Source organism: Typopeltis vanoorti, chromosome 11, assembly GCF_054136105.1.
Source record: "Typopeltis vanoorti isolate ZY-2024b chromosome 11, IOZ_Tvanoo_1.0, whole genome shotgun sequence".
NCBI lineage: Eukaryota > Metazoa > Arthropoda > Arachnida > Uropygi > Thelyphonidae > Typopeltis > Typopeltis vanoorti.
In genome coordinates this window covers 23,724,668-23,748,269 of record NC_143559.1, presented here as the reverse complement: position 1 = coordinate 23,748,269, position 23,602 = coordinate 23,724,668, and the positions used below count along the sequence as shown (strand labels likewise).

Genomic DNA, 23,602 nt, shown 5'->3' with positions numbered 1-23,602 from the left:
CAGGAGAGGCGTAACCATCACCTAAGCATCTCAAGGAATAGTTTCATAACTTTCATAGACAGTTAATATTATTTCTTACTGTGTAAAACTATAAACACTGTGCATAGATAATCCCATTGGATTATCTGTGCACAGTGTTTATAGTTTTACACAGTAAGAAAATACTAAAGATACTTCCCAAAGAAATGCTGAAGACGTGTTTGGTATGCACAAATTGCAGTATTAACCAGAGTGTGGAGTGTGTTAAAATAACACCAACTGCCAAACTGCAAGCACACTGAAAGTAAAATAGTCTAAGAATAATCATTTGTTGCTAAATTAATACATTGTATTAAAGAAGTGAACTCAAGCAGTTGTTAATGGAAAACCAAACTGTAATTTTAATACTACACTATTTAATTTAATAAATAACTTAATTTAATAAATTTAATTAATAAATAATTAAAGACATTTAACCATGAATTAAATGTCTCACCCAGGCTCCGGCACACCCAGAGGGGGCCAGGGCCCCCCCCACTCCAAAGAAAAAGGAAAAAAAACACCAGAAAATTTCCAAAAATATTTTCCTAATTAAAATTCATTTTTTACATGTATACATGTAAAATGCAAGTATACATGTATTTAAGTGTGGATCCGGGAAGAATGCGAATGGTTCATGAAAATTTAATGTTTCTTAACCTGCACTATATACAGCAGGTTAAGAAGCATGTTTTTCCCTACATCAGGTTAAGAATCAAAAGAAAATCGGGCTGCCCACTAATCAAAGGATTTTTGCTAAGAAGAGGATGGTTACACATTTGCGCATTCAGTATTGTTCTGCATTGAATAACTCAGTATTTTTATCAACAATATACTGAAATGTTAGTGTTCTGAAATTATATGAACAGAATTTTATTTTGCAATAATTAAGAAGTATATTATTTTAATGCCACCAGTCCAAACTTTAAAAGAATCTAAAAACCAGAAGGAACTGTTAGAAAAATTATAGAAAGAAGTAAAATTTAACTCAATGAAAGTATTAAGCTTATTGTTCACCAATAAACTATACCATTTCTTTAATTTTCGTTTTAGTTTTCATTACAAAACAAACCGTAATAGCTAGAATTTACAACATTTATCAAATATCCCATTGCTTCATAAATAATAATTCTGAAAATTCTGGCTCCCACTGAAGAGACCTCAATAAGTCAAAACTGGTTTGGGTAGTGACCCTTCCAATAATGCATAGCATTATACATCACAGTGAAGCAATGTGAAGTCAGTCCACCTTTGCCATGAGTTGCCTCAGTCCTCAAGTTACTCCGGGTACAAACTTTGTTGCTTACACTTGGATTAAGGATTAAACTAAATACATAATTTATAGTATAACCAAGTGAAACAATTTCCAACATCCTTCTCTAATCCAGAGTCATTTAATAATAAGGTGTGACACCTTTTGGCAACTCGTATATGGAAATATGACTTCTACATTGCTTCAACCTTGGTATGACCTCTGGGTCTGGCTCCCACTTATGTGATTTTGTGCAGAAGTAGTTGTGGAAAGGCTGTAGCCAATGAAGTTTTAACTGAGGCTCGGATTTTGGTGTTTCCAGGTCTGGCTCTCATGGATGTGCTTTTGTGCAGAAGCGGCAGTGGTTTCCTGAGATATGAGCGGCTCTGCTCTGCTTGGGGTAGGGTATTACCTATCTCTGAGTGGGGCCACCGCTGAGATTATGGCTCTTTTGGGTGGTGGGGGTGAGCCTGCTACTGGTGGGAGCCAAGGCTGAATTGAAGAAATATGACCTCAGGTTGCTCACTGTTGGGTGATCTGAGTGATTTCACGAGCTTTTGGAGAGGTAACCCCCACTTAAACAGGGAAACCAGTCTGGGTAGTGACCCTTCCCATAATGACCTTCCCAAACATTATACATGTCCACAAGGAGATATGCTTTGCATTATGGGATACTAAGACAAGTGATGTGAAGTCAGTCCACTTTTGTCACAAGTTGCCCCAGTCCTGAAGATACTTCAGATGCAAACTTTGTTCGCTTACACTTGGATAAAGGATTTAAAATAAATATATAATCAGTAACAACCTTATCATATGAGATCTGACATAATTCTTAACGTATACTAGATTTTGAAAGTTATAATATTCTATTTATATTTTTCCAGAGCTGGGCTCCAAGATATCTTGATAAATGCATATCTCAAAGATTATTCACAAATTTAGCAAAAAAATAAACTAAAATCGACTGTAGAACTCACTCTATTTCAGACAATAATATTCTGCTTTGTTAGTCTCTGAAAGTTAGCACTAAAACGACCTCGCCTATAGGGAATAAAAGATATTAGCAGATTTATTTATTTTATTTTTATAAACTAAGAAGAAAACGTTTTATCTGCATGTTATATTTAATTAATATATACGTTCGCGCGGTTAGCCTAGTGGCTTTGCGCTTTGCAACCATATGCCTGGGGAAGGAGTGTCCTAGGTTCGATTCTCGTCCACGACGTGAGGAGCTTAAGGATCTTCCTCAGCCATAGCCAAGTTAGCCGGTCTTGGGCGTGGGCCGCAGGGTTTTTTCCGCCAGTTTATCTGAGGTTTTTCATCCCGCAAGCAGGCAAACCATCCCCGTGAACACACAGGTTACAGTCATAAATACTTACGGCAAGGAAAGCAATGGGAAACCACCTTGCTCATAATCATCTCTCCCTAGAATGGTAGCATATAGCTACCCTCCCGCGGCTGTATGGCAGATGGAAACCAGAAGATATTTAAGAACGGGCTACTGCACATGGCGTTAATTAGTGTTTTTTAATGTTCAGTATATTATTTTCAAATATTTTAAGCCATTGTAAATATAAACTCCTTTTTACATTTAAATATAAAAGAATTTATATTTTTTAATTATTTAAAAAAATAAATAAGAACTCTTTAGCAAAGATGAAAAGCCAAATGGCTATTTTTTTTTTCTGGCAAAGTTAATTAAATTAAGGGGATAAAATTCCCATATTATTTTACAGCCAATATGCGAAACTCTAAGATCGAAAACTACGATCTAAGCGTTTCATGCCAAGTTACGCTCGGATTCGCCGATAATTCGGCGAATCCAAGCGTAAGTGACCACCTGGCAACTCGAAGCAAAGGTGGAGCAAGATCCCTCAATGTCCTTGATATTGTCTTATAATGTAAAAACACGCAGCTCCTAGGAGATGTAATACTGCTTTACATTATGAGGAGAGGTCACTACCCAGACCGATTTCAACCTTTTTTGAGGTCTCATCAGTGAGTAGCTAGACCTGGATGATATCAAAGCTTAAGTGAAAAGAACTTACATACCTTCACTATACGAATGCCAGAAAGGTGAGCCCATATAGTAGTTTTCGATCTTAGAGTTTTGCATACTGGCTGTAAAATAATAAGGGATTTTTATCCCCTTAATTTAATTAACTTCGCTAGAAAAAAAAATAGCCGTTTGGCTTTTCATCTTAGTTATAATATAATGTATGAGCACACATTTCTGGCATTCGTATAGTGAAGGTATGTAAGTTGCAGAAACAGATAAGTTAGGAATTTTGCCTAATGAACAGTTCGGATTCCGTAGGACCCATAGTACAGCTCAACAAGTGCACCGGCTCGTAGAAATCATTACTAAAGGTTTCAACTGGAAACTCAATACAGCTGCCATCTTCATCGACGCAGAGAAGACGTTTGATAAAGTATGGCATCAAGGTCTTCTCTACAAACTGATAAAATTTAATTTTCCAGTCAGGTTAATAAAGGTAATACATTCCTACCTAAAAGACAGATATATGCAGGTCAGGGTAGGCGAAACGGTTTCGACCAGACGCAGGATCTCGGCAGGCGTACCTCAAGGATCTCTTCTGGCACCTCTCCTGTTTTCAATCTATGTAGCAGACATCCATCTGAACCCAAGAACAACATTCACTGCATTATATGCAGATGATACTGCACTGGTGGCAAGATTACTCAGCCCAAAACTGGCAACTAAAAGACTACAATCTAGTATACACACTTTAGAAAAGTGGATGGCAGACTGGAGATCCAAGTTAACCCCCAGAAAAGCTCAGCTATATTGTTTACTAGAAAGAAAATCCATACCATGGAGGATATTTATTTATTGGGAGTAAAGATTCCATGGCAGACTGAAGTTAAATATCTTGGAGTGATTCTTGATAGTAAACTCCTATTCAGCAAACATATTAGTTACATTACCTCAAAGACATCCAACGTCTTAGCACAGCTCTACCCTATGATCAATAGACAAAGTAAACTGGACACGCAAACAAAATTAACAATTTACAAGATGGTAATTCTACCGGTTATCACTTACGCATCGCCAGCATGGAGCCACACCGCAAATTCAAACATTCTAAAACTTCAGAGATTAGAGAACAAGTGCCTGAGGATGATTCTGGATGTCCCTTAGTTCATAAGAAACACCCAGATCCATAGAGAAGTTAATATCTCTTCCTTTCTCATAAATCTAGCTGAGAAGTTCTTTACCAAGACAAGTAACCATCCAAACCCGTTAATCAAGGAAGCCTCAGAATATAATGAAGAAGAAATCAACAAATATAAAAGACCAAAATCTATTTTAAGTTCAGCTGAACACAATTAACTTCACTGCCCTCAATGGGCGAGCATATAGCTCACAAACACTCCATTCAAAGTTCTTCCATTACAAGACAAAGGGGAATATGAAAAGCAATTTTGCTTCACCCATCTAGCCAGAAATGTTAATGTTAACTTTGATATCATCCAGGTCTCACTGATAAGACCTCAAAAAAGGTGGAAACCGATCTGGGTAGTAACCTCTCCTCATAATGTAAAGCAGTATTACATCTCCTAGGAGCTGTGTGTTTTTACATTATGAGAAAATATCAAGGATAGTGAGGGAGCTTGCTCCACCTTTGCTTCGAGTTGCCTTGGTGTGGTACTACCAGGTGGTCACTTACGCTTGGATTCGCCGATAGTTCGTCGGCATGAAACTCTTAGATCGTAGTTTTCGATCTTAGAGTTTTGCATACTGGCTGTAAAATAATAAGGGATTTTATCCCCTTAATTTAAATCTTTAGCAAGTTAGTTTTTCGTTTGGTTAGAAAGTAAATCATACTACACAAGAAATTAGAATGTTTTTTAATCCTGTACCTGAGCTAACAAAAATTGGGCTTGACCTCTAAATAATATTTCTATTTAAAAACAAAAACATATCAAATCAGTAAATAGTGACCGATAATAATAAACGCAGAGTCTCCGTAGCTCAGTTGGTATGGACGAATTGGTACGGTCGGAAAGACCCGGGATTCGAATCCCGTCAATGACATGAGGAACCTTTATCAGGTCTTTTCAATCAAATGATGAGTTAACCGGTTTCGTACGGGGGTGGAGGTTCCTTCTGGGAAACTGGGCTTTTCGTCCCTCAAAACAGACAAACCGGTCCCGTGGACACACAGGTCTACAGTCATAAATACTTGCCCTTAGGAGATGCAGAAGACGAATGATGTGCTGGCTACATTAATTCGTTCTTCTCCTTCATCAGGGATTCTACCCTGTCTAAGGAATGGATGGACTGAAGAAGAAGAATAACCGCACACTGGAAGCAATCTTAGCATTAATCTACTGTTTGGAATATGTAAAATTAAGAGAGTAGACACAAAACAGAAGAAACCAAATAAGAACAGTTCAAATAGGAATCTGACAGCAGATTATTTGAGAACAAATAATTATAACCTCGACTAAATATCTGTTCCTTAGACAAGTTTCTTGGTCTAAGATATTTCAGATCATTTTGTATTTCAATAGCATATCAAATGAATTTTCTATTGCTGAAAACATATAGGCCCTTTACATATTCATGTTTTGAAAGAAATATTTCAAATAGATATTAACATGAACATGTAAAGGATCCATATGTGTTTTTTTATATATATTTATTATATTTATCACTTTTCTAGAATCATTTATTCTTCTCTATATAAATAATAACAGCGTTCCTTATTAATGAACTTTATCCTGGAATAGTAGCAAAGCCGATAATAAAAGAGAATTTGATGGACAGTCCATTGGATCGAGAGGTAAGCATACGTAGCTATAAGAACTCCAAATGTTCGTATAAAACTCTATACAATTAATTAGTTCTGAGTAAATTATTTTATTCAGAGTTGTATTGTATTTAATAATTGAGTTATCAGATCGATACTCTATCCATAGCATTCTCTTTCTTATAATACATTTATTTAAGAAGTCGATTATTGATACGGTTACTCCATATTTGTTACGAAATGTCCTCCTAGCCATAAATTTAAACATGACGTTAGCAAAATAACGTAATATCCACTTTGTATTAATGTCTCTTCAATTAAACAGTGGCTCCCAGTTGACACTTATTAATTCGCTTAAAATAATATCAAAGATGTTTTTGAAATTCTGTTCTTCTGATGTCAAGCGATTGCTGTCACAGAGGAGCTCCAAATAATTCGTATGGTCCATCACTAATTGCGCTGTTATTATCACGCCCAAGATCTTATGAACTTTGGCAGATTCTCCTAAAGAAAATTGCTCAAACATTTACAATTTGTTATATTATTAGCTCCGTCATTCTCCCAGTTAATATTTCTTATATTAAAAGAAATTTTTAGGCGTTCTAATATATCCTGAGACCATTTAAGAAAGACATACAATGGTTTGTGATCATCAGAAATGTTTATAATTTGAATTATTTTATTTATTAGGTTATGTGAATTCAAATTTTCACCATGTAATTAAGAAAAAAAAGCAAAAATTTAGAAAAATCGTATTTAGAAAAAAAAATTATATATTTCTGATGCTGTTCTTTAACGAACACAAGATTCTCAATAATAAACCTATACATTGTTTATTACGGTCCGGAGATTTCTACAATTACGTATTCAGTTCCGAAATTTGTATCTCTGTTGAATTAAACTTTACATTTTATGTTGGTAGAAACAGGCGAACGCCTAGTTGTGCAATAAAATAATTACTCCTGATATAATTACTCCCTTGCAAGAAAGAGAGTGAGATCACTTTCTTTGAAAAGCGTTCCTCTCTTTCGAAAACTTCATGAAGTTACCAGCAGCGTGACAAGTGGCTCCATCTTGCCCGAACTGTGCGCTGTTCAAATCGATCCCAACTGTTTGTAGTTCTCAAATAGTCTCCAACATGCAGAAATAATAATGAGCATATATATAAAAAAAAAATCGCTCATGTGTATGTTCTACAATATATATGGAACATTATCACAGAAATTCAAAAGAGAAAAATCTTGTTCTTTTAGTCGTTGAACAATTAATATTTTATATGGAAAATGCAAACATTTTCTTTGAGCAGTCTATGAACGCATGATCCTCTTACTATAATATTTCGGGACAGACAGTGAACAGATGTTTCGGGGTGTCTAGCCTGCAGCTGAAAGTACAATATGCTCAGCTCTCTATACTGGTGATGATCCAATGTGGTTCCTTGTGCCAAGATTATGGAAAGAGCTTTAAAAGAGAAATTTAAAATTTCTTTTTAAAAGGCACAGAGAAAAGATGACGTGAAATTTTTTTCTCTGTGCCTCCAGCGCATTCACTCTTCACTCCGATAACTTCGTACTATCTTTATTTTTTATTGTTAGCTTTATTTAAGCCCTATTAGAGGGAGACATAATACGCTAGCAGGCCTTGAATAATAGTTTAACGGAAGTGTTACAAATCTACTTAATGAGAATATACTGCGACTGAAAATTGAATAATTACTAAAAGTTTTTTCCGTGTACAGTACGTTATTGAAGTTAAGAAAAATAATTTTATTCATTGCTAGAAGAATATGCTGTAAGAAATGCACTGAATGAAAAGGAAGTAATCTTATCTTTTCTGGTATATATATATATTTAACATTAAAAATATTTGACATAAACCTTGTCACCAACAGATGTGATAAAGTTACTTTATACACTGAATGATGAAGAAATTCAGTCAAGGTCAATGTGATACGCATGAGATATATAAAACACAGCACAATGAGTGGCTTTTTTTTTTTTTTTTTTAGATCGCTCATTCTTGCTTCAAGTATCATTTTGAATAAACAGTGTTTCCTGTCACTGGACTGCACAGTGCATTCACTATGTCGGATCTGAAAGGCAAAGTTGTTTTGATAACAGGTAAGAATCGTTTAGTCATTAATAATCTTCGATTATTCATTTTGTTATCATGAATTTAAAATGATAACGAATGATTAGTTTCTTACCAAGAAGTAAATTAAGTTTTTAATTTACTTCTTTAAATTAATATTTTTTTTTTTTCAATTGCTTTTTGAATATAACTCCTCATATGAGAAGTAGCTCATTACACTGGGGGGGGGGGGGGAGGCTTATGCCAAAAAAGAAGAAACCCTGAACTGAAAGTAGTCCTGAGGGAAAGTCTGAAAGAGCCTTTATCAAGAAACAGAGTTATACGGAATGAAAGACGTGTGTGTGGGAGAGAGAGAGAGAGAGAGAGAGAGAGAGAGAGAGAGAGAGAGAGAGAGAGAGAGAGAGAGAGAAAACGGCGATTAACCAACAGCTTGTGATTTTGCAGCCCTAAAAGGAAAATGGGGTAATGATGGTGACAGTTTCACCAGAACCGTGCCTAAGCAAATATCTATACAAAAAAGGCGTAAAGGAGAGTCTGCTTTAAGAAAAAGTAATCAGGCGAGTCCGCTAGATAGGGGTCACATATTAACCGGATTAATCTCTTCTGAATAGAATCAAGCAATATCAGGAAAGGGTTTGATGAATCATTTAAAACTGTGAGATAAGTATTCCAAGGATCGGAAGATTTGCGATTTATATAGTGTTAGTAATTTGACAGGTGAGAGGACACTAAGTATTTTGAAGAAGGCCGAAGAAGCTACAGAAGTGAAGTGCAAGTGTGAGTTGGCCCAAGGAAAGAAATATAATCTTGGCTAGAGAACCGAGTATTAACAAAGGTAAAGGAGAGTGATATGAAATCTTCCATAAGAGAAGTAAGTTTACTGGCGATGTGTTTTTGTAGTACTCAAGTTCAAAATGGTACCCTTTCCCCACAAAAAAAAAAAAAAAAGGCACAGAGCTCAGTATTGAAACCACCGAGAGATTTTGATGATTGGAATATTTCAGCACTGCACAGTTGGCTTATGAAGAAGAGAAATGGAGTGGAGTGGAGAGTACTCTCATAGGCACAATTACAGATAACTATCGATCCGAAGTTTGTGAAACAAGCCTTTTATGTAGAGAAAAAAAGAGCGTGGGCAAAAGACTAGAAAAGTGAAATACATCTTACTTTTTGAGGAAATCTAAAGGAAAGAAGCCATACACCATGATTCGTAAAGAACAACTAAGCAGAAAACTGGCGACCTAACTGCCAAGAGTGCAGACAGGGCATAAGATGGTACCTGGATTAAGTAAGACTGTGTGTAGACAGATCAAATGGCTTGGAAATATCAACAGCAACTATAGGAGTTTATCGAAACCTTTCCATGACTCATATGGAAAGGTGGACCAATTGAGTAAAGAGATCTGCTGTGGATCGAGAATGGCAGATCCATTTGATCAGTAATCAATCTTCTGCTTCGTGTAGAGAATAAACTAGCTACATAAGATTTTCTCCTTTGGTTTCAGTGAAGAATAGTGATTTTTTTTTTCCTTTTTTGAAAGAGAAAGTCATTAATATAGTCTAACAGCATGCCATGCACATACAAGGTTAATATTTTGGACACCACATGGATGCCAATTAGTGCTAAAAAGCGCCATCTAGAAAATATGTAAAATTTGCTTTTAATGAGAATAAATATATTCATAAAAAAACAAATGATACCTCACCACACTTCATAATTTCAGAGTATAAAAAGTGGAGGTGCTAACGTTATCGTGGACTCACATGTCCACGATGGCACCGTTAAAACAGCTTAAAAAGAAGGATTATGGTATGATAATATCAACAGAAAAATCAACAACTATGGCCTTTAAAGGACAAGATCCAGCAAGAACTAAGATAGTAATAGATAACAAGATTTTAGAAGAGGTGAATTCATTTCACTACCAAGGATGTATGTTGCATATGAAAATGAAAAAGATATAAACGTAAAAATTGCAAAATATTTAAAAATAGCAGGTGTAATTAACTCTGTATTTAAACTTAATCTAGTTCAAAAACAAACCAGACTAAAATTGTACAATACGTTAGCCCTACTAGTCCTATTGTATGGAAGTGAAATCTGAACAAACAGACAAACGAAGATTAATCACAGCTGAAATGAAGTTTTGAGAAAAACTGCAAAGCATGCTCAATTCGATCACAAAAGAAATGAAGAAATTATGAAAGAATTAAAACAGGAATGAGTAATAGAAAAAATAAAGAAATATATACATAAGTGGATGGAACATGTTCAAAGAAAAAACAGAAAGATTGCCATTTTCTGATTATCTGAAATAAGTTCAAGAGTCCTAGCACGGGAGTCAAATGCACCTTTTCTGCTCTTCTCTCAAATCCTTTCTGCAACTGTTTTAAATAAAATAAAATTAAATTAAACAAACATTAAATGAAAATTTCTTTGAAATATAAAAAATTATTCTGGTTTAGAGATAATTTTATGCCGACTTCTTATTTCAGGTGCTTCATCAGGAATTGGAGCAAGCACCGCTGTTCATTTTGCATCCATAGGAAGTTATCTGTCGCTCACTGGACGCAATGGTGATGGACTAAAGAAAACAGCTGAAGACTGTAAAAAGGCTGGACTGTCCGATGAAAAGGTTTCCATAATTTAACGAGATTTAATTTTTTATGTTTGTACTGTGTGTGTTCTTCTGACCGGTTTGCCTGTTTTGCAGAATGAAAAACCAGTTTCCAATCTGGTTGACGTAGTACAGTGTTTCCCAAACCTTCAGTATAATATTTTTAATATTGAATAAAAAATCTCGTTAAAATTATGTATCCGAACATGACACGAAAAATAACAGACAGAACAGACATGGCAGAATTGATAAACTCTACCATGATGGTACAGTGTTTCCCAAACTTTCAGTATCCTCGTACTTGTAAAATTTAGTAACTCCAGATGCCCTTCTCACGCAAAGACAATTTACGAGGAGTTATAATATTATTTCATTCAACTCTCGAATAATCATAAATCTATTTACTAACATATGCGGCATAATAAATTACAACTATATGTAACATTTTTTTTAAATTGTTAAATACATTACAATAATAATTACAAACACGATTAAAGATGTATAGATGCACGCATTAGTGGTAAAATAGTCGTTGAGAAGGATACAATTTAACATACCAATCCAGAAATTTAGCGAAGCGTTCGAATCACGTAATTCGAAGTATTTCGATTTAAACTTTTAATGCAAATATTTCGAATTACGTGCTTGGGATGCAATCGCCCTGTTAATCAGAAGTGGTCCTTACGGAGGTCAATCGATAAATGCCAAGAGATACGCTTTGTTTAAAACTGCCTTTAGATTTTTTTTTTTTAGTTCTTCAGCAATTAATTCTACAATAGACCTGCACTTATCTGTGACAATACGGTGAAAGAAAGAAAGAAAAATGCCACGTACCTCAGAGACTTTTGGCCTGTCCCTAAAGGTACGTGTACCACGCTTTCGGAAACCCTGACCTGGTGGATCTCCTCTCTTCAACGAACAGCCTATAGATTCAAATCTCGTCGTAGACATTGATGTTTCTGCCGCTTACAAAAGAGTAGACAGCACTCTAACTCATATACATTCCCAACAGAGGTCACTTGTATAAGCATTTATAATAGATGATACTCCTGCTTATTAGAGGAGCACAGTTCCATTTTCTTCAGAATACCTGGCTTTTGGTTGCAAAAAAAAGCAAAGTTTTAAAATGAACTTATAATATATCATAATGAACATTATGATATTTATAAACTTATAAATATCATAATGTATTTTAAAATGAAATTTAAAGGCCATTGTAATTACGCCTTGAATTACAAAAGCTTTTAAAAGCCTAAAAGAGCTAACAGCTTTTATCACTTTTAAAAGCCTAAAAGAGCTAACAGCTTTTATCACTTTTAAAAACAAAGTTATAGAAGTAATTAGCTCAGCATAATTAACTACATTTAAATGCGTTATTCTCCTTAATTTTCTGTACTATTATTCTTATCATGTGCATTACTCAGTTTGATTGATAACTAATTATTTATGAAAGAGATGTGAGAAGGTAGAAGTTCCATAGAAAAAAAAAATCTTGCCCATTAATTTAGTTGTTTGTAGAAACAACTGAACAAAACATTCGTGAAATCAGCGTGTTTATGTACTGTCGTTCATAACACATAAACATCGGTAAACCTTTTGTATAATTAAACATCTCTTCCTTAGCTTATGTTTAATACTCAACAGTGAATAAATTTGTTTCTACAGCCTTGTAAATAAGTGATACTACTTTTAATTGAATACATTTCAGGTGTGTTTAATACAGGGGGACGTAGCGAAAGAAGAAGATATCAACTCCATCATGGAAAAGACGATTGAAAAATTTGGCAAACTGGATGTTTTGGTAAATTATTAGAATTTTCGACTATTAAATTATTTTCTTACTGGCATTTAATAAAATTTAATTCTTGCGTTTACTAAATAATTCGACAACCCGAAAGAGTTGAGATTTAATTCGTATTTTTTTAAATGCATACATAATATTAATCTCTAATCAGTTTCTTTATCCAAACCAGTTTTGCAGTTCAAATAATTCTCGATCAATGTGTCACTGTGCTAAAAAGAGGAAGGGAGGCGAAGTAGCATGTCTGGATATCCGGTCTTGGATTACTTATAAGAAATCGGAATTCGGATTGTAATCTTTAGGTCTTACTAAAATATACAATGTCTAATTCTGTATATTATGAACAGGTGGAACTTTTTAAGGTCCTAGAAAAATGCGCGTTGCACAAACAGTTCTTTATTTTATGAACTACTTTACAATGGTCACGTGATTGACCCCAATGTATTTCTTTCTCTGCTGTCAGGCATTTAATGCTATAAGTTAGTAATATATATATATGTATATATATATATATATATATACACATACCGTTCACTTCACGTAAAATTCCTTAATTAAGCAAGCATAGTTGACCACACAAATTTAGTCAACTAAACTTCGTTAACCACACAACCACCATAGCTTTAACCACCTTAAAAAAATAAGGTATATTTGTTTAAATATTTCTTTAATCACCTTAAACATTTTAACACTCACAGAAAACTAGCTATGGTTTGACAACCTTTTATCCTGGCCAGGTTTGATGATTGGGTGGCACAGTTTCTGAATGACACATGATTGTATGATGATGATAATCGCATGAACATGTGATATTCGTATTTGTGTGATCCTGTAATTGTCATAATAACTAAACGACTTCGTTTATAAGGCATTGTTTTAGTAATCACGTGCAAGCCTTTACATGAAGAGTGGCTGTATAAATTTTCGTGTTAAATGATGTGCAACAAATAACGAACAGAAATATCGCTATAATTATATTAACTGTCTCATTAACGGAATATTTGCGTTTCTCAAAAGGTAAACAATGCAGCAATAGATCTTCTCAAATCGATTGAAGAAACGAGTATGCAGGAATACGATCAAATAATGAACGTAAATATACGTTCAGTGTATCAGCTGATCAAACTGGCTATTCCACACTTGGAAAAGACAAAAGGTATGTAAGAGATTTGTTCATAAAATTCTTAAGAGGTTATATTTTAAAATGTAAGATTTCTTTAAGAAATCTTTACTTAAGATTGGCAGTTATAATTCGCCAATTAATCGCAGTTTGTAACGGTGTACAAAGTTTTCATAAGTCTATTACTTTATCAAATTATGAAAAATATTGTGAAAACTTCAATGTCAGCGTGAATAGAAAAAAAGGTTACAGAAATAGATATCCGATATAAATTAACTTCTATGCAGTAAGTGGAGAAGCATAGTGAAAGATATCAGAGGGATAAGCTTTTATTTAACATTTTAAATGTGTAGCTGGATTATCTGATTATTTTATCACAGTGAGAATATCGCATCCAGAATATCTAGATATATCAACATTTGTCTTAACAAATTTCACCTAAACATGTCCATTGCGAGATGTTTACAAATGTTAATTATATTTTAGGTTCAATCATTAATGTATCCAGCGCAGCGTCATGTAGAGGAGGAGTAAGTATTGAAATTTATTGTCAAAAATAAGCCGATTTTATTAAAATGCGTTTTATGTAATTACTGCAGTTAATGAAAATTTTTTAAGTGATAATTGGCTAACGAAATACAATAAATGAAATTTGGCTTTATATGTTTAACATTGACTAAACATATATTAACATGTATTTATTTATTTATATTTTTTGTTAAATTTTACACACTCCGGAAACTCTGCTCTAGAGATCAAACATGGAAAATGTTCGAGCCACTGCGCAGCAGTAAACTGATGGCAGATGAATTTCATCTTCAACCTAAAGACAATCACAAGCATCCATGTCCACAGCGGAATCCAACCCACAGCCTCCTGAATGGAAAGTGGGTAAGCGAACCACTAGGCCAACGGGGGCTGCTTAAGTAAATCATGTTGTGGGATATCTTCTCTATAGGTTGAAAGATGCAAAATCAGGAAAAATTCTGAAACGTTTATGTCACTTAATTCGCATGTTCAACTTCATTGACGAAACTGAAACTGGAGCTGCCTTGGTTTGGAGACATTTCACCTTTTATCTAAGATATGAGTTGCCAAACATACGTTGGCATCACACATGGTCAAGGTCACAACCCAGTATACTTATCATATTTTTTATCATAAGTTTGTTTTCGAATATGCACCCTGTTTGTGCATATTAATATGTGCTAGTAATTATATATTATTTAGTTTGTTTTATCATTATTATTATTTTTTATTTTTATTTTTAGTTTCCCACCCTCTCTGTGTATTGTATGAGCAAAGCAGCCATGGATGCGCTCACCAGGTGTGCTGCTTTAGGTAATGTCCCACTAAGTAATCGGAAATTAATCTCAGTTTGCAAAATAATTAAAACATAATATTAAAAATATATGATAATAAAAGTGAACAGACTTTGATTCTCAGAAGTAAAATAACTACGTGGTAATAGAACTAGTTTGTTTTAATGCAATATTTTTGGACTCATTCTTGTGTGGATGCATGCATTAAACTTTAATTACAGCATATGTTTCAGTTTCTGTTATTAGTTTAGTGTCTTGCTATCACACTAGATACGCGTTTAATTTAATACTTTCCGCTTAATCTCGTAGTAAAATGTAGTGGAGAATATTAAACATAGAACATAGTCATAGTTGAATGCATGTTCACATTTGAAACTAATGGTCCTTTTCATTTTTTTTTCCAGAGTTGGGCCCAAAGGACATCCGTGTGAATGCAGTAAAGTAAGTTGTACCTGCTATATTAAAATGTTATGCGAGAGTCACGATTATCCACATGCTTGATTATACCAATGTTATCGTGCTAAATTATCTGCATCCCCTTGCTAATGTACCAAAGAAGTGCAGCGAAGCTGTATCATCCATCATTTACAGCACAGTATTTTGTCTCAGCTGATGTGTGCGAGGGAATTCACACATTTAAAATTTTTATAAGTCACCGACAAAGATATATCAGAATATTCTGAGGCTTTCCGCGACAAGACATTATCACCATAAGTAAATAGTCGCTAATTTCTTGTACCGATAGTGCTTTCAGTCCACAAAAAATTAAAACACCGCACCTCTCCAGATTCGCACGCGCGCGCTCGCGCACACGCAAAACAGCATGCAGTGATTCACTTTTTAGGGAGTCACCAGTGGGATAAATGTAAGCCGATCTAAAATAATATCTGCCAAATAAATTCCGACTTATTCTTGTACAGTCTGCTACATATTATTGTAGCAGATTGTACTGTATTGACAAATTATTGTATTATTAAAAACAATTGGATTGTGCTTCTTCGAAAATCCATATTCCACTTCCACTATTTGCAACTACATTTAAAAATCTTGTGTTTGAAAAATAACTCCCCCCCCTCCACCCTTTATTGCTAACACTGGTCGTTTGTTGTATTTTTCTGTGACTTGGGGATCTTGGAAAAAGTCAAAATAATCACCGAGGATTAAATATTGTTTGTAGAATTAAAGAGAATAAAAATTTGATGCTGTATCATTCAAACTTACCTAACTAGCTTTTTTGAACCGCTGGTATTTTAGCGTCTCAGAAAGATATAAAACGGAGCCCTCAATGACAATAAGATTTATTCCTTTTGAAAACTCTGGTTTTTCTTTCCGCAAACTGGTCAGATCAGCTAGAAAAATTTGGTCACCGAACAGATATTATACACTCTCCTCACATCTTTAGTTGTTTCTATCATATTTCAAAGTAACCTTCCCCAGCTGTAGCTGTTAAATTAGTATATGAATGAACACACCTTACTCGGACTTGATGCAAGCGACACGCTTCATGCTTATTTTCGCCATTGGTGTGGAGAGGCTGAAGAAAACCAATGGTCGTAGATGTCACGAAAGAAAGATGTCATTAAAAATGAAGACAAGAACGAGGAGGAATATGATCATTCAAAGTAAGTATCAATTAAAAAAAGGCTTATTCAGGCAGTTTCATTTTGTCAAAATTGACTGCTAACAAACATGAACCTGCTTATCTAATCCAGATAAGATATCTCCCTTTGCGTGACTTCCAAAATCTTCGCTGTAACTTCAATAATTACACATAGTGTATTTGTAAGTTGAAAAAGATTTAATTTTTTTGTAATATATTAAGCGATATGCTTCCATTGTTAACATTTAAATAAACTTTATGTAAATTATCTGAAAATAATCCACTTGTACATTCTTCAAACTCAGTATTTGAACAAAGTATTCGATATTATAATGCTTGCCTTAAAATATTAAAATATTTTAATTTCCTCGTTCTTTCAAAATAATTGAAAGTTCTAATCTTTTGTTGTAGTGCTTCATTACAATCAAACATGGTATTTTTTTTTAAAGCCCATTCGTGGCTTCTTATAAGCAGAGCAATGGGCTCACACTGCTCTGTTAAAATCAGCTCCTAACCTAAAGATAGTCACGGAAATTCATGACACCAGTGGCATTCAAATGAAGTCGTTCGAACATAGTTGTAATATGTTAACTGCAAACGTGATGTGCTATTCATCCATCCGTCTATCCACCGACAGGTGTGCTGAGCAGGGCGCGATACTTTGGAGATGCATGCACTGAATTGCAAGTAGTGTATTGGAAACCACATAACGATCTGCCTAAATTAACAAAAGCTTCTCAATTTAAACCCAAGTACAATTGATATCGTTACTTATTGTTTAGGTCTTTATGTTTTAAGAAACCATATTTCAATTCGATATATAAGTCTAAGCATTTAATATCCGTGTATTTATTTCGTTTCGTATATTTATTTATCTTGACTAAAATCATTTGTTCTGAGATCAACTTTCCAAATGTATAATTTTTATCCCTTCTAGTCCTGGACCAGTAGATACTCCCATAGTAACAAGAACACTTGATGGTGAGAAGTTAGCAGTCTACGAAGAGGTGAGTATAAGAACTTCTTTCTCCATCTTCTGGCATACGACAGTTGTTATGCATCGCAACAATAGATAGCAAAACTTTTTCTTCATTTCATGCAAGAGATTCGTAAACTTTCGCTACTCAGAATCTGATATGAGTGATGCCCTCTATAAATCTTATACATAAGCGTCTTGAGAGGTTGCTATTATTGCTAAATAATATTGTCAGAGAAAAAAAAAACAAAAAAAACGACATGCACTCCCAAATCTCTTACTAATCAGCGACATATAACAATGTTGCACTGAAAATATCACGCAGAGGTGGGAACGGTAGACTGTAAGTAGGCGGAAGCAAAGGGAAAAACTCGCTTATGGCTGACAGGTTTCATCTCCAGTAAGCAATACGACAGAAAGTCAAGCAAAACTATCGTTTTATTTTCATCCTGTTATTATTAACATGTATTTGTCTAACGTTCTAAAAATACTACATATTTAAAAGCGTAAGTACTGAGAAAGTAAGATGTCGACAGAACTTTAAAAAGCAACAAGTTGTCGGAAGTATTTTTGTTACTGCCCTAATTATATTGCATTCTCTTGATGGAATTTTGTTGAATTTATTGCTGAAGTCATTATGGCTAACGAATTTAAAAATGGATAAATAATTTCTCCCACGCTTATTTCCTGATGAGCAAAGGATAAAATAATTTTCACATGAATCTATAATTTAATGAGAGCGGATTTTGGTATTCAGGTGATTGCTGTTGTGTGGTTATTGCCTTTCGGCTGTTTAGGGGCAGCTACATATACGCCACCATCTAGGGAAATGACTATGAGCAAGGTGGTTTCCCGTTGACTTCCTTGCCGTATTATATCCTATGACGGTACCCTATGTGTTGACGGAGCCAGTTTGCTTGCTTGCAGGATAAAAAACCCCAGATAAACTGGTGAAAAAAAACCTGCTGTCCACGCCCAAGACCGGCTAACTTGGCTATGGCAGATCCTTAAGCTTCTCACAATGTCGACGAGAATCAAACCTAGGACAGAAACAAAGCGCATAGCCACTAGGCTACCCGCGCGAACATTCAGGTGATTAATGTACATTAATTTAAATTTCCCCAAATATACTTCACATAAAAAATAGAACCATTTTGAAACTTCCAAAAATGAGTAAAATGAATTTTAGTCCCAAGTTGAAGAAAAAATTAAAATAAAATAGAAATATTTAAAGAGAATTACTATGTCTCAGTCGGACATCTTCGCAAGATACGTCATCAAGTACTGAAACCCTTCAAAGTTATGATTTGATCTTAGTACTCAAATTCTTTTTGTATATTTTAATTAATCTAATGTTTTGTTTTATTGTCTGATTTCGGCGATATTAGTAGACTGATTTAATGTGTTTGCAGTCATCGGGTACTTCATAAAAGTACACGAGTCATTTAAACTTTCAAGTATTTCTGATGCATAGACATTCTCAACAGGTTTGAAACGGTGCAAGAAAAATGTTGCAAAATTAATCCTGACTGTTAAGCATTCAGCTGGCACTTGTTTTTGTAAAGAAATTTCATGTTTTAGCAATATATCATTAGGAATTTTTTACGATGCCAAATGTCATTTGTGATTCTTACATAGGTTTAGGATATGGCAATCAGAATACAGACAATTTGCAAAAAGGTGTTTTAAAAAAGTATTATCTGGATTGTTATGTTCACTATACAATGTTGGCTATTATTTTGCAATATATTCCGCAGTGCTTAATTAAATATTTTTACTTTATTAGAAAGTGAAAAAGTATATGGAAAATCATAAGCAGATTGGTAGATTGGCGGTCCCCAAAGAAATAGCAACAGTCATAGCGTTTCTAGCATCATCAGATTCCTCGTTCGTGACAGGAGAAATCTTAGTGGCCGATGGAGGATTCACGTTGTCCAGCCCATTCTTCGATGAATAAAATATTCTGGAAAACTACAAGACAACAACACAAACTGACCTCCTAAATGCTGTTGTGGGATACATTTTTCATATGAAGAATAAAATAAAATAAAAATGAAAATTTTTGAATTTATGTCGCCATTTTGTATTTTATAATCTTAACAGTATGCACTACTTCATTCAGAGACAGAGAGCACAAAGATCCAAAGTTGTCAGTAATCATAACATACACACGAGAAATCCAAACTAGTTATGGTTATCCATCACGTGTATTTTATTTGTAAATTTTAAACATTAGTCTCAAACTCGTTTACGTTTCGAGGGAAAAAAATCTTGCTATATACCACCGTGAGATTAACTTACTTCTACCTAAAAAAAGACCTCATAAGTGTATGGCATTTAGCTGTGTGAAATCTCACTCCCCACCCCCTTTGTTACTCTTGATGACATGTTTAGGCATAATTTATTGTAATAAATAAACGCCTAAATTAATAACGGACCAAACTGTATTCTTATTAAAAATACTAATTACGTCTAATACCAATACTTCTAATTATAGATAAAGTATTATGTTCGAATTTTAAATAAAATTACTCTTAAATCTATAAAAAAAAAAGTTTTAGTAAACCATGGAATTTAATAGCGTAATTCATCTTAGGCAGCTTAATGCTAGTTAAATATTAAACAGTTTTTAATATTTAACAACTAATTACTTATATCTGAATATACTTATTTACCCATTAATAAAAATAACGCATGAATAAAGTTGTTAAAATTAAAGAAATGATCAGACAATTCATAAGAAAGATTCGTTTTGCAAATAGCCTTTTTGTATATAGTAAACCTCGTTAAGAAAATACAGCGGTTGAACCTACACTATACTGTTTTGGGTTTATGGCCTGTCGGCATAAAGTTTATTGTATCGAATGATTTTGATGAGTTTATCATTAAAACGATTCAATTTAAACAGAATGTGAGACACCTTGGGAAATCATATTTTGAATCCACAATACACAATTTCATTTAGTTCTATCCACGGAAGCTAAGTAGTTATTTTCTACCATTTCGAAACTAAATGTTTTTAATTGCAGGCGTAGACTTCTGTGGCTAATTGGTTCAAAAGATATATTTCGGTGATTACACCACATTTTTTTATTATTCAGTTATATAAAAACTGAAATAATAGTTCCCGACAAGTTTCGTAAATCGTAGGATTTACATCTTCAGGGGATAAATAGTCTAACTTAAAGAGTTTAAACAAGAGAATTAATAAAATAAATACAAATCATAACTGTCTGGCTATTCATAAAACTCAAATAACAGAATGCAGATATATATAACGTTATTGACGTTGAACAATACTGGACGATGTCACGTGTTCATGTTCTCGTTCATACAGTCCGAGCTCAGATTGAGGTAGATTTTTTATTAGAGCTGACCACACTTGATGGAGAATTAAACCTTGATTTTTATTGCATTGGGTTGGGTTTTTTAGCATATTAGCAGCTTCTTTAAATTTCCTTATATAACTGTTGTTTACTATGTATGACATCGTCGTTTTTTGCCAGAGTACATCGTGTTCCTGTCTGTCCTACGTAGCAAATCCCGCAAGAGCAATGGATTTTGTAGACTCCTGGTTTTTTAAGAGGATGATGAGGTGGTTTTGGTGGATGTAAGAATCTTGAGATTTTTTCCATAGGAAGGAAGGCTACTTTTATGTTGTGTTTGTTCATTAATTTGGCTAGCTTATCTGTAACATTTTTGATATAAGGAAGCGAGATTGCGTTTTTGTAATCCTGTTTTATTGTGTTGTTAGTTGGAGGCATTTTAAGGATTCTCTCGATGGTTTTTGTTTCATATCCATTTTGTTGGAGGATTTGTGTTAAGTATTTTAGTTCTTCATTACATCTTTCTTGTGTGCTGGAGATATTGTATGCTCTGTCTCGAAGAGTTTTAATTAAGCTTATTTTTAAAATTTTATAAAACAACAGTTATATAAGGAAATTTAAAGAAGCTGCTAATATGCTAAAAAAACCAACCCAATGCAATAAAAATCAAGGTTTAATCCTCCATCAAGTGTGGTCAGCTCTAATAAAAAATCTACCTCAATCTGAGCTCGGACTGTATGAACGAGAACAAGAACACGTGACATCGTCCAGTATTGTTCAACGTCAATAACGTTATATATCTGCATTCTGTTATTTGAGTTTTATGAATAGCCAGGCGGTTATGATTTGTATTTATTAATTCTCTTGTTTAAACTCTTTAAGTTAGACTATTTACCCCCTGAAGATGTAAATCCTACGATTTACGAAACTTGTCGGAAACTATTATTTCAGTGTTTTATATAACTTAATAATAAAAAAATGTGGTGTACACACACAAAGGGAATTTTATGATTATTATTACCATCCTTCAACCAAGCAACATGTCCATTTAGGGGGGGGGGGCAACGGCATGAACTCAGTGAGTTACGGAAATTCATATTTATAACAGGATGTAAAGGTAATTGAAATGAAATGTGTTCAAAGTTGGTTTTATGTTGGTATTTGTGGAAGAAAACCAATCCCACAGCGACAGTACAAGACCGAATAACTCAATACTGGGGGAAAAAAGTGTCTTTTAGATAATTACACTTTTTATTTCAACGTATTTAGCAAAGTCAATTCAATTATTACCTTATTAGAATAAAAGAGGAAAAAGGTTATAAATATTTATATTTGACAAACAATTATAATTACAGCTATTTTGCCTGCTTCAGTTTAGGAGTACCCCTGTTTAAATGTCATTGGCTATTTACTCATGGGTTCTTAGGGCATTATGAGTGTAGATGTACTAAAAAGTATATGTAGCTTAAGGAATAGAAAATTGCAGATACCTTTTTCTGGGTGTTGTGGCTTTTCCTCTGTCTGCGATGTCGAGAACTGCAGAGTGTGTGTGTGGGGGGGGGGGGGTAGGCAGTTTGGTAGAATAAGTTAGAAAAACCCGGGTTTTTTTCCGTAATATATAGAAACATATACTTTTATATAGGGTGGGGAAAAAGTGAAAGGGTTAATTTTTTAAAATAGGGAGGGGGAAGGGGAAAGGGAGTTGACGGGGTGTGGACCGTTTCGACTATTCGTGGTCATCATCGGAACATATTGGGAAAGTGGAAGCTATGTCAGGTCGGGTGAGTGCTTCAGAGGTGTTTGTGTTCTTAATTCTCTTGTTTAAACTCTTTAAGTTATACTATTTACCCCCTGAAGATGTAAATCCTACGATTTACGAAACTTGTCGGAAACTATTATTTCAGTGTTTTATATAACTTAATAATAAAAAAATGTGGTGTACACACACAAAGGGAATTTTATGATTAATATTACCATCCTTCAACCAAGCAACATGTCCATTTAGGGGGGGGGGGGGAAATGGCATGAACTCAGTGAGTTACGGAACACAAACACCTCTGAAGCACCCACCCGACCTGACATAGCTTCCACTTTCCCAATATGTTCCGATGATGACCACGAATAGTCGAAACGGTCCACACCCCGTCAACTCCCTTTCCCCCTCCCTATTTTAAAAAATTAACCCTTTCACTTTTTCCCCACCCTATATAAAAGTATATGTTTCTATATATTACGGAAAAAAACCCGGGTTTTTCTAACTTATTCTACCAAACTGCCTACCCCCCTCCACACACACACACACTCTGCAGTTCTCGACATCGCAGACAGAGGAAAAGCCACAACACCCAGAAAAAGGTATCTGCAATTTTCTATTCCTTAAGCTACATATACTTTTTAGTACATCTACACTCATAATGCCCTAAGAACCCATGAGTAAATAGCCAATGACATTTAAACAGGGGTACTCCTAAACTGAAGCAGGCAAAATAGCTGTAATTATAATAGTTTATAATGAGGAGTAACATGGGAGTTTTCCCAGAAATAATATACATAAATTTGACAAACAATTTTATTTCATGTACCTATTTTTCAGTTTTTTTTTTCTTCGAAAGTCATTGCGTAATTTTCTCTATATAAATGATTCCATTTAAATGTTAACCAAAACGTATGTACATACTCTCTTATTCCACTGGTATCTAT

General features: G+C 34.3%; 1 protein-coding gene and 1 long non-coding RNA gene across 3 annotated transcripts in view; one reads left to right on the top strand and one right to left on the bottom strand.

Moving 5' to 3' along the window:
* Positions 1–23,602, bottom strand: part of LOC150101375 (uncharacterized) — a 99,417-nt gene that overhangs the window by 17,927 nt on the left and 57,888 nt on the right. Inside the window, exon 1 of one of the 2 annotated variants that reach the window (XR_016549031.1) lies at positions 11,592–11,773. The exons of the other annotated variant lie outside the window; for it this stretch is intronic. This is a non-coding gene — a long non-coding RNA (uncharacterized LOC150101375). Of the gene's footprint in view, positions 1–11,591; positions 11,774–23,602 lie in introns of those variants that run through there. 2 annotated transcript variants of the gene reach the window in all.
* LOC150101377 (uncharacterized) lies at positions 8,047–19,645 on the top strand. The gene is made up of 9 exons (XM_090400587.1): positions 8,047–8,168; positions 10,636–10,775; positions 12,466–12,558; positions 13,576–13,714; positions 14,165–14,208; positions 14,950–15,019; positions 15,405–15,441; positions 17,538–17,607; positions 19,363–19,645. Exons 1-9 carry the CDS (start codon positions 8,132–8,134, stop codon positions 19,531–19,533), a joined length of 801 nt encoding a protein of 266 aa, XP_090256713.1. The 5' UTR covers positions 8,047–8,131; the 3' UTR covers positions 19,534–19,645.

Excerpts from the sequence above, each read along its gene's own strand:
- LOC150101377 (XM_090400587.1), top strand. The coding sequence starts at position 8,132 with ATGTCGGATCTGAAAGGCAAAGTTGTTTTGATAACAG. Across the intron at positions 10,776-12,465 it reads CTGGACTGTCCGATGAAAAG|GTGTGTTTAATACAGGGGGA; the intron begins GTTTCCATAATT and ends AATACATTTCAG. Across the intron at positions 15,442-17,537 it reads ATCCGTGTGAATGCAGTAAA|TCCTGGACCAGTAGATACTC; the intron begins GTAAGTTGTACC and ends TATCCCTTCTAG.